We start from the raw sequence: 12,294 nt of genomic DNA, 5'->3' as shown, positions 1-12,294 counted from the left end.
CATTTTTTTTCTGTGGATTTGTACTTATTAGAGGTTGGATTGACCAAGCTCAGTTCACTGAGGGTCCTTGCAGCCATTTGAGAGGAAACTTTATTCTTGAAGTGAGCTGAATTCAGATTCGGGTCTGAGTTGGTATTGCAATCAAATCCATTGCCCTGCTCAGATTATGGGTACTATTCATGCAAAAACATCTGAGTGCTTTATATAGTGAAGGAAAGTAATTGGCTGCAAACAGGTGGGAAAAAGGGATTAGTTAAAAAGTTGGGTAAAGACAGGATAAGGTAAGCTGTTTTGAAAGTACCAAAATTAAGTAACTTGGAGCACAGTCGCTGAAAGAACACTCATTAATGAGGGAGCAGGGAACAAAGTATTCCAGAACTACAGATGTATGCCTTGACGTATAGGGAGAGAAACCTGGTGTCGAGTAGGATGGAGCCGGACAAGGACAGGGGTGATTTGAAGTATGGGACTTTATGGGTGCAGTCGTGGAATTCTGAAAAAGTTGCAATTTGTGTAGATGAAACTTGGAGAACATTTGCTAAGTGGGGAGACTCTTAGAAGATGACGTGGAATCAGATTTCAGTCACAGAGAGGGATAGGTAAAGGCAAAGATAGATGATATGGAAATGAAAGGTCGTTTTGGGAACTGGATATAGAGAATGAAAGTTGGCTCCTGGTCAAGTAGTATGCCGAGGTTCTGAACTTGGACTGAGAAGACAGTCTGGGCATTAGATGGGAATTCAGGTCAAAGTTACACTTGTGTGAAGATAATGGCAAAGTCTAGCATTATTGGGGAATGCTGGAATGTGCCAGCATCACTGGGGAGTAAGGGGCTGCTACTTTGTTGAGAGCACTGAGCAGATTGGGGCACTGTCTGCTTTTGAGAACCATTCGGCCCCACTTATTTTTTTTTTAGAGATACAGCACTGAAACAGGCCCTTCGGCCCACCGAGTCTGTGCCGACCATCAACCACCCATTTATACTAATACTACACTAATCCCATATTCCTACCACATCCCCACCTGTCCCTATATTTCCCTACCACCTACCTATACTAGGGGCAGTTTATAATGGCCAATTTACCTATCAACCTGCAAGTCTTTTGGCTTGTGGGAGGAAACCGGAGCACCCAGAGAAAACCCACGCTTTTTCATAACTGTCAACCTTATCTGCAGTGCTATTTCTGCCCTCGCCTTCTTATCACTACTTTCCCCATTGCCAGTTCCTGCTTTAAAGCATTTAAGCATAAATTTTCTGCTTTTTAAAATTAATTGATGTAAATCTCAGGTAAGAAGAGGGGGGTTCACAATTTTCTGATGTACATTACTGGCATCTGCCACGATTGTAGATGAAGAAAATTTACCTTAGTGACTATTAATAAAAAATACATTTCTATCAACAGAATATCCTCCATAGAATGTCCAAAAGCTCATTGTTTTACAGTTTATATTTTAATGTAATTTCTTTGACTCAAAATACAACCAGAATATAAATGAGTGCCTTAGAGTAATTTCTCAAAAATCAGGTTACTTTTCTGTCACTGCTTTTCAGAAATGTCTTGGCTCAGCAGCTCATAATAGAAAACAGCATTTATTAATAAATTTAAATAGCATCTTACCTGCCGGAAATAAAGCTTTGAGAATTTGATCTTTGCTTTCCTTTAACATCTTTCAGCAAAAGCAAATAAACTCTATATCCTCACAGGATCTGAAGACCCAGCCTTCTATCCTTTATTGCATTCTATGAAATTTTCCAAACTGTACTGTACTGCAAGCTCCCTCTAAGTTAAGAGGCCTAGCTTTTGAAACAGATTGAGGCCTTGAAATGAAAACTTTAATGAAAGTATCAGAATACTCAAAAGATAATGCAATGTGTACATATATTCATGTTATTGTAAAATGTAATTTTCGATATTGTATTAATTTCCTTTACAGCAGCTGCAACTTGCATTTATATAGCACTCTTAATATAGAAAAAATGTTTCAAGGTAGCTCAGAAATAAATCAACACTGAGCCAAAGGTGGTATTTGGAGCGGCGCCCAAAGGCTTGGTCAAAGAGGTGGGTTTTAAAGAGGGTCTTCAAGAAAGAGAAGCAGAGTACTTGGGCAGAAATTCCAGAGCATCGGGTTTGTGTGGCTGAAGGCACAGCTATCAGTGGCGAGGTAATGGCAGTAGGGTTGGATTGCACAAAAATCCAGGGTGGAGAGAAGAGTTTTGGAGGAATTCTCTAGGAATGGAGGTGGTTCCAAAGAAAGATAGAGAGGGGAAAGGCATGAAGGGATTTTATACAAGGTTGATGATTTTAAATTTAACCGAGAGCCAATATAGGTCAGCTAAGGTGGGCAAGTAATGCAGAACTGTCATACTAGGCCCGCACCTGCCAAGAATGAGGCACATCAATTTTGTCATGAACATTGATTTTTAGCTACTGTTGGAGCGAGGAAATGACTTGTTAAACAGATCAGCCATGGCTGGAAAAAAATATTTACATACTAATAGACATCGAAGGTGAGGAAGCGCATTCCAGGGCCTGCCAAGGATTGGTTAGACCAGCTGGTCACATGACTACCTGGCTATTCTACAGTTTTTTTTTTTGAACTGGCCAGAGTTGGAATTTTGAAAGTCTGTTTGCTCCTGGACTGAGAAGATCTCTCTCCTGTCTGCTCCCATTTCTTTCTCACAAGCCTCTGCATCCACGCGTGAGCCCCAAGAGAGAGAAGTCTCCTACAGCAAACAAAGTTTAAGAATACTGGGCCCCAACGAAAAGCAAGGACTCTACAGTGAGCTCAAAGAACCATAACAAAAACGCTTCAGATATTGCCTCAAACTTTTCCACTTTATTTTTCTTCTCTCTTCAGTATCTATTTACATGTGTGTATAGCGTATGCATGCCAGTGTGGGCGCATCGTGTATCCGTAGGCATTAACTGAATTAGAGTTTAAGTTCAATAAATTTCAACTTTTCTTTAAATCTAAAAAAGCCATTTTGTGCTGGTTTATTTGCCTTATAATTGGAAAGTGGTGAACAGGGATTCACCAAGGGGGAGCGAAAAGCATGGTGTGTTTAAAATTTAAACCCTGTTACAGTAAGACCAGGTGAAGGCTGAAAGGGAACCCTAGACTTCTTTCTCACCTGGTTGTAACCATAACCGATACGGGCAGTAGAGTTTTGCATCACTATTTGGGCATTGCCATTTTTCCAAATATTGAAAATTCTAGTCAGTATTTTTTAAAAAAAAACAAGCAATTTTGATAGGTTCCCGTTGTGATGGTTAAAAGTTGACAGTTTTCGTATAAAATGGTAATGACAGACTTTTTTGTGAGCGTTTTGCATTGTAAATGTGAAACACTGGAAGTATGCAGCAAGCGTACGCAAGCTTTTTATATCATAATTGTGACTGCTCACTTAAATTTGTGTTACTGTAAGGTTATGGCTTCTGGACTGAGGTAGAATCTACAGTTTGTAGGTGTGGCTAGCAGTTACATTGTGGAAAATCAGGTATACACATTGCTATGTACAGGTGAAACTAGTTGTCTTTGATATCTTTTAATGCAAAACCATTAGTGTTCATCTTAAAGAACCACTTCCTGTTACCTATAGGTTTTTCGTCTGCTGAAATTGGCTGATTGTCAGTTATTTTCTTGGTTGGCTGGAAATAGACTGCTTTTCCTGAACTTGTGAACCACAATGCTTAGCACTGCATTTGTGTAAAAAGCTTTTTTAATTCCTTTTGTCTGTTTCATCATTAGAGTATAAAAAGGTGGTGGAGAACTACTTAACAAGCAAAATGATAGCCACATGCTACTTGTTCTGAAGGTTAAATAGGACAGCCCATCCCAGTATTTTTGGGGTTCAGTGAGATCGAGATGAATACTAAGGATTCCTAGTTCAGCAAAAGCTTTCATACAAATATTGGTATGGTGGTATAGTGATTGTCATCCTTGACTGGCAACCCAGAACTGAGGGTTCAAAGCCTACTGTGCCAGGCTGTGAAGTGAAATTCAATTTGATAATTTGTGGACTGGCAAAAGTAGGTGGAAAAAAGAAATTAATGAAAGCTGCCATTTTATCAAACATGCAGTTGGTTCGCTGATTTCTTTCTGGAATAGAGCTGTACTTAACCCAACCCAATCCACCTTACTAGAAGCTCCAATCCCAAACTACGCAGGTTATTTTAAATTCCTTCTCAATTGGAAGAGTGAGTCACAAAATTGCAGTGGCTCGGAGAAGATGCATGATTCAACCTCTCGGGACAGTCAGGGATGGGCAGTAAGTCCGAACTTTCCACTGTTGCCCAATTCCTGAGATCAGATAATGTATTAAACTAATGTGTGTTTTTCACACTGGTCCGCATTTCATATTAAATCGCAAGAAAAAGCCATTCGGTCCAGCTAATCTAGGCTGGTGTTTTTACTCCATGTCTGCCTCCTCCCATCCTACTTCAGCTCACCCCGCCAACAAACCTTTCTATTCCTTTCTCCTCCATCATGTACTTATCTAGCTTCCCCTTAAATGCATCTATGCTATTCACTTGAAATACTCCCATGTAGTAGCGAATTCCACTGTCAGGAAGAATTCTTAATTCCTTGCAAATTTATTAGTGACTATATTATGACCCCTAGTTTTGGACTCCCCACAAATATGGAAACATTATTAAGAAAGTTAGCAATGTATTGTATGTATCTTGAGATGCGCAAGTCAAACCTTTTGTGATTAAGTAAAATTCATTGCATGAAATTTACGATTCTTTAACTCAGTTTTGTCAAACTTAAAATGTAGTTATTACTGAAGTCACATGGTTTGATGCTGTTTATTCTTTCACTGAAGAATATGGGAGAGATCATTAATTCAGTAAGCTAACTACAGTAAGGTGAGGGTTTATGTTCAACTTTTGGGCAGTGATACATCTCTAGATATTGTGTATGTATAAAGTCACACTAGTTCATAGGGAAAATAACTTGACTCCCGATAAGAGTTTCAGTCCTGATCATGAGGAAAAGTAATGAAAGCCTAGAAACATGAGATTTGACAGTGGACAGGACAGTATCAATGGTTAGAGGCTGGTTGATTATACATGAGCTAACAAGGGGACGTTAGGTGATTAGAAGGTGGGAATGGGGCGGTTTCCAACCTTACTTGGACATCAGATCCACTATTTGTTTGCATCTTAATGTTGGAAGAGAGGAGCGGGGGAATAACGGTGTGTTTGAGAGGAGGTCACTCAAGACTGTTAGAGGAGGAGTTCGGAGTGGTTCTTAGTATGCAGGATGATGTGTTCGTAAACCAGTTTTGGTTGTTGAAAGGAAGTGACAGTACAGCTTGAGGTCGTTGAGCCAGATTTGGTAATGGGGCTGTATGGCCAGCAGTTGATGTGCATTCAAAGTTGTGGCCCATAGAGTTGAAGCTATTTTAGTGGCTGTTATAGTGGTGGGAGTTGAGAAAACACAGATCTGAGAGGGAGTTGCAGTTCAAAGGTGGCGGCAGGGAAACTGTAGACAGACTGTGGTGTTTACTCATTTGTGCCTTGCAGGCTGCAGAAGGGACTTGGAGTTCAGGCTGAAAGTACTTTTTAAACTTTTGAATATCAGACCATTAGATCACACTTTTATTGACCATCAGCATTGTATTGTGTTTCCTTGATATCTGTATATGCAGGTTTTAACAGTATTTTAATGTTTTTTTCACCAAAGAACTTTGTAGGAGAAATACAACTGAGTCCAAACAAAGAGCCTTTTTTGTAGCCATGTGAAAAATGGATAGTGCTCATGTGAATGCTCTCGCTGAATTGCAAAATTTTCCAAGAGTGCCAGCCTTAAACATTGTATTCTTTTTATGATTGGTGCTTGAAGTTGCTGTTACAGGAAAATTACTATCTTAAATTAACACCTTTCTAATTTTAGTCATGTTTAGTCTTGAACTTTTTGTAGCTACTGAATGTTGTATGTAATATTTTGCATTCACAATTCTTATAGGTATATTTGTACAGAAAGCAACATTGTGACTCATTACAGTATCATTTATGCCCTTCATTTCCCACCATTTCTTCCAGCTACTTTCTGTATTTGCAGAATCCTAAATCCTATAAAACATTCCAGTGTCACTCTGCTTACTGATTTTTTTTTTTCTCTCTCGCCCATCCAGGAGGCGGAACAAGCAAGAAATGACTATTTTATAAGGACTCTATTAGTGGAATTCCAGAATGTGAGTGGTGGTCCAGTGTAAACAATAGATCTAGTACCAAAGTTTAACTTTTCTGATGCAATTTAATTTTTAGTATGTTTACATTTGACTGATAAAAAGTGATGCATTCACATTTCATCCATCATAGTGATTTCCTACTAGGGGATTATTGTTTGAACTATGACTGAAGCACCCAAAAGTTTTCAAATAGATGAATCATTGCAGGATTGAATTAGCATTTACTGTAGACCACATGAGAATTTAGTTCAAAGAATGCTGTTGCATAGTTCAGCACATTTCTTGAATTTGTAATTATAATCCACATTACACTCCCTTTGGTGACTTTTTTTGTAACTTGTGCTTCAGGTAAAGAATGTTGGTACTGGAGACTGGAATAGTATTGCAAATTTACAGACCAGATAGAATAAAGATGTTTCTGGTTGGCATTCTAGTGCTTCTTAAAATCACAGTCAGTGAAGGAGCCATTCTACACCAGTTATATCCACGAACTATCCATCCGGTCAGTTTGAGTGAGATTGCCAATTTATGTTGCATTATAGAGGGATGAAAATATATGTTTTAACTCACTGTGCCACCCCTCCCACAACATTACTGTTCATTATTTTTAAGTGCTGTAAGTGTACAAAATGTCACTTGGTTTAACTTTACCAACCTCCCATTTTGCATTTTAGGTGGAATGATGGGAAAGCAAATAACATCACTAGCCATAATATCTTTCAGAATATTTTTGATGTGAAATTCATCATCCACATTCCTTGTTTTGTTTCCTCCATTTTCAGCTTGCCTGTTCCTTGGTTCCTACCTTTTCCTTCATATAAAGATATTCAGATTGTTTAATAGAACACAGCAGTTTGATGCTGACTGATTTGACCTGGCTTTTCTCAGAAGCATTACCTTTTCATAATTGTTTGGCTCCATATTTTGCTGCCAAAATCATGAGTTTAATGGCACTCACCATTATTAGTGTATAAATCATCTAGCAACTTGTGTCAAGGAAGAGATACCCCATGAATTGTGAATCACTGTAAGTTGATGGACAATTTGCACCACTCCACTGTTTTTCTCACCAAAGCAGCAGCTTGCCCTGAATCTCCCTGTGAGTTTCATGAAATTGCGGCATTTGTGTAATTTTTCTTTTCCTTTTTTCCTCAGTCTAACTTTCTTGCCCTCTGTTTCTCTTTTCTGTACCTGATTTGACCTTCATTCACTCCATTTTCTTCTGCATCATTCCTCTTTATTTCTCAATCCTTAAATCTCATAGGTTTAGGAGATGGACTTTACAACACGTCATTCACCAAGATCCCAAATTCCCTCTTGTTCTTTCCATGCCGTTATCAGCTCACACTTCCCAACCCCTTCCAGGGCAAAACCTTTTCAAGCTGAAAGGTGAGGGAAAAGGTCTTAACTCATGAGGCGCACCAGAAAATGTTCAGTTGCACAAAATCTGGGCCTTTATCTTCAGTGCACAGGTTGTCAGCAGTGTTGGCAAAAGCAGAACAATGTTAAATTAATGAAAGGCAAAAAATGTGTGATTAGTTCAAGTTTATCCACCATTGGTTAATCTTTAGTGTGTCAGTTGTAATAGTGGTTAGTTTTCGGAGAGTAGGAGAGAATTAAACATTTGTGTATCTCTTTCATGCCTAGGAATCTCGTAGAATCTATCAGTTTCATTACATAAACTGGCCTGATCATGATGTTCCATCTTCATTTGATTCTATTTTGGATATGATCAGTTTGATGCGAGAATATCAAGAGCATGAGGATGTTCCCATTTGCATTCACTGCAGGTATGGAAGAAAATATTTCTCCTTTTTCCCCCTCCAATTGTACAGGGATAAAAGATTGAATTGGGCACTAATTTCTTTTCACTAGTTGTCATTAGAGCTAATTCTAATGTTTAAGTATGTCAGTAAATACCAGGATGTGGAGAATTTGATGTTTGTTACTTATTGTCTTGTACAGTTAACCAGTCACACAATTAATGTGCTACAAATACAAGTAAAGCATTACAGATTTGTTAGCTAATATTCATCTGCAATCTGGGTGTGTTTAATTTAAAAGTTTAATTTACTTCTAGACTGCAGCACTTTCTCTATTCTGTTCTAATTGTGAATTATTTTAACGGTAGATTTTTGGCAAGTTTTTAAGTTAGAATAGGTTTATTGGCATCTTTTCAATAAAAAATTGCCCCTGTAGGTCTACAAATTCACTAGGTGATTAATGGGAAAACTAAATTTACAAACCAATTTAATTTTTATACTGATACCAAAGTTTTCTTAGAGCATGAAATGGCTCTACAAATGCGTTTGCAAGCTGTGTACGCTTGAAAGAAAATGAGTCAGGAAAATTTAATGAGCTTTAAAAAAAAAAGTAACAGCTAGAACAAAAGGTCCTACTTTAAAGTCCTAATGCATGTTGCTAACTAATAATAATGGGGTGACCTTGTGTAGCTCAGTGTCAAAATTTGCTTTATAATGTTCCTGTGAAGCGCCTTGGGATGTTTGATTACATTAAAGGTGCTAAATATATGTTGTTCAGCATCCCTGAGTGGGAAAGAGAACAATCAGCCAGTGATTCATGCTGGAAAGTGCATACGTATGAGCTTCAGAGGAAATTATGATTGTCCTTTACTGTGCTGTTGTCCATGATATAGTTTGCTGACATTCGCTATCTAGATGCCCACATGAAGAATGATCACTTAGCTGAAGTATCTGTAGGCTACTGATGCCTATGAAATCATACTTCGCAAGATTCAATGCCTTCAGAAGAAATGGGGAAGAAATTAGGGGATAAAATATTTTTAAAATAAACTAAGGTATTTTTGAAGGTATATTACATATACTTGTGGTATCTTCTGCAACCAATTGCTGATGCCCAGAAAAGTTGGGGGGAGGGAAATAAGGAAGAACAATCATTCTCTGAGTTCTTTGGAGGAGAATAGGGCATATTCTTTGTTATATTTACGGTAGGAGTGGACTGGCCATGTGGGAAATCGGTAAATTTTCCAAGTGCTGCTGTGAATGATTCCATATTATGTATTATGGGCTCTCCCCATTTTCTGTCATTTTTTGATATATATATTGGTGTGTTTTTATATAGTACTTAAACATTGTGAAGTGAATGCAGGAGGATCTCTTGAAGGGAGCAAGCATATTGTGGCAATTAAAACTCCAGGAATTTCTTGGGTTATGTTTGTGGATCAAGTGGGAAGGTATTATTCCTTGTGTCATGAAGTTTAGCAGGCAACACTCCATAAGTATACTCCTACAAGAACTCTAGAGCGATGTCAATAGCCTGCTACTTCAGGTGTAGATTTCTTTTAAAATAGTGAACTGATGCTATTGTCAACTGCTCAATCTTTAAAATATGCATGGTACAGTGCTAGTTTGGTTCAACTTGAAATGCTTATAATTGGTGTCTGTGTATACAGGCATAATGACTTATGGATATCTTCATTGCCGTGCACTTGTGTTCACTTGTTTATTTTGATGTTGGGTTGCTGCGCAAGTGTGTAGTTTACCAATGTCAAGTGAAGTTTCAAAGCAGGATAACTGCTGTAGTTCAAGAATCCATTGCAGGATTCTGTTGTATATTGAAATGTACAAATGGGAGTCAAGAGGCAAGAAGTGTCCATGATTTTGGTCAGTTGTTCCTGATTTGATTGAGGCATGTATCTAAGGATCAGTATGTAGGTAGCTGTCAAAGGGAAGAAAAACTAATACATTTGTTCACATTTTATTTCATAATAGGTAACAAAGCTTGAGTGAACAAGATTGCCAGTTGGTTAAATAGTAGGATCATGAATTATTTGAATATTGTAAGCCACCAATGGAGTTGATTGGTTTATAAGTAGATTCTAAACTATTTAATCTAGATTGTGGCGGGGGCATATGATGTTGGAAAGAGAAGTTATAACTGGGGATGGTCTAATTAGGTAGATAAGGATGGAATCAGATGAGGCAATCCTATGGAGCTGAACACAAAAGAAAAACATTGGAAGAGCATGACCTGTCAAAAGCTGCATAAAGATTGAGAAGGGAAGACTTATTGATTCTAGTCACAGAGAATGTTCTTTGTCTGCCTTTGTTATCCACGCTAACTATTCTTGTGGCTTCTGTGAGGAAAATTGCTTTCTCATGCTAAATTATAGGAAATTTGTGGAGTGCAGTTAGACTAACTAGAAACTACGTTAAAACTGTTTTAACTCCCATCAAGTTGGCAGACAAACTTTTATGCCATAATTTTGCGTTAGATTTGAACCCAGGATCAGTGAGATACAAGGTCTGTGATCTTAACCTACTGTGCCACCCAATAAATTTCAAATATAAAGGCACCATTTTCTTTGCAAAGAAGTGAAACTGAAATTTCATTACATGAAGTTAGAGTTCCTGTTTTGGTAATGGAGATTATGGTGATGATAGTGATGACTGTGATTTAAGGAAGACTACTGAAATGAGTCATTTCCTGAAATTATGTGCTTTCTTACAGTGCTGGATGTGGAAGAACTGGAGCCATATGTGCAATTGATTATACCTGGAATTTACTAAAAGCTGGGGTGAGTCATCTTTTTCTCAAATTTTTTTCCCCTCAAAAACCATAGTCTAAACAAATGAGCAGTATTTGAGCTATATTTGGATATGTTAAGTTCTTAAACTCAGTTTACCAGTTAGTTGTGATTCAGTCTTCCACTATGTATTAATACACTTATTAACTAATCATTGCATTGAACACTCAGATTAATAGTTGACTTAATTTTTTTGTCTGTGCATCCAACAGCATTTAAGCATTTTTGCCGCTAATATTTAATAGCCAAATCTGCACGAATAAACTAAATGTGTAAATTGTTACATTGTGATTGTTTATTTACACCAACCGTTTTAAAACAAAAACTAGGATGATTTTAATTTTCTATGAAATGTTCTATATCAAAAGAGATAAATGTCCTTAGTTGGGACAAAAATAATTTTAAGGGAATTGCCAAGTTGGATAAGTACAGACATATTTTAGGACAAACTAGGTGACCAGTTACGTTCCTTCAGTAATTGATGGAACCAACTGCAGTAATGGGAGGTAAATAAATTTGCTGTAGCATTCAATAACGTGAACAGATTCCTGATTCAGCTGTAAATATGGGGACATTTTTTTATCCTTGGAAAAAGACAAAACATGGATGCAGCTGTCTTGAGAGAAGACTTGGATTGTGAGACAAGCTTCGATCTACTTTTTAGATTGTCATGATGGAAATTGAGTTTATTAATTGGAGTTAGTTGACTTTGTTTTAATGAAAAATTGTTTCGTAGACTCATTTAGGATTTCTTGAAACATAATTTTATGGATTATGTTTGGTCTTTGTAGTTGCTTTCAGTTTAAAGCTGTTATCAGAGCTATCTAAATGGAATAATACAAATTGTACAAATCATAACTCAAATTACATATTTTATACCATATTTACTTAAAAATGAAGATATATCATTCTAAATAGTGCATTTGTACTGTCATTTAAGCTAACTTTTTCAATGCAGGTTGCTGAAACAACATTCCTACCCTGTGCTATGAAAAATTTGTCTTGCCTAATAGGATTTTGGATAAGGAAGCTGACACTTAAAAATACCATGCACGGATGCATCTTCCAAGATCTTGTACCGTTTAACAGTTTCTATTTAGCAAAACACATCTTTATTGAGCATTGCCAAGAATTGAAATTCTACCCAGAGAAGTGTGAGGTGATGCATTTGGGGAAGTCAAACAAGGCAAAGAAATACACAGTAAATGGGAGGATACTGAGAGGTGTAGAGGAAGTGAGAGGCCTTGGAGTGCATATCCACAGATCCTTGAAGGTAGCAGGACAGGTTGATAAGGTGATTAAGAAGGCATATGGAATACTCTGCCTTATTAGCCGAGGCATAGAATATAATAGCAGAGAGGTTATGCTGGAGCTGTATAAAACACTAGTTAGGCCATAGCTTGAGTACTGTGTGCAGTTCTGGTCACCTCATTACAGAAAGTATGTAATTGCGGTAGATTTACGAGGATGTTGCCAGGACTGGAAAATTGCAGCCATGAGGAAAGATTGGATAGGCTGGGGTTGTTTT

The 12,294-nt window shown here is 37.6% G+C and overlaps 1 protein-coding gene across 4 annotated transcripts in view; it reads left to right on the top strand.

Moving 5' to 3' along the window:
• LOC137384777 (tyrosine-protein phosphatase non-receptor type 12-like) overlaps nucleotides 1-12,294 on the top strand; it is a 169,150-nt gene that overhangs the window by 84,363 nt on the left and 72,493 nt on the right. For 3 of the 4 annotated variants that reach the window (XM_068059232.1, XM_068059234.1, XM_068059231.1), the window contains exons 7-9: nucleotides 6,143-6,202; nucleotides 7,847-7,989; nucleotides 10,691-10,757. In XM_068059232.1, coding sequence (XP_067915333.1) covers nucleotides 6,143-6,202; nucleotides 7,847-7,989; nucleotides 10,691-10,757 — 270 coding nt within the window. The remainder of the gene's footprint in view (nucleotides 1-6,142; nucleotides 6,203-7,846; nucleotides 7,990-10,690; nucleotides 10,758-12,294) is intronic. The other variant, XM_068059233.1, reaches the window with a different exon arrangement.

Source organism: Heterodontus francisci, chromosome 27 (assembly GCF_036365525.1).
Source record: "Heterodontus francisci isolate sHetFra1 chromosome 27, sHetFra1.hap1, whole genome shotgun sequence".
NCBI classification, from domain to species: Eukaryota; Metazoa; Chordata; class Chondrichthyes; order Heterodontiformes; family Heterodontidae; genus Heterodontus; species Heterodontus francisci.
This window is presented reverse-complemented; position numbering and strand designations above follow the sequence as displayed.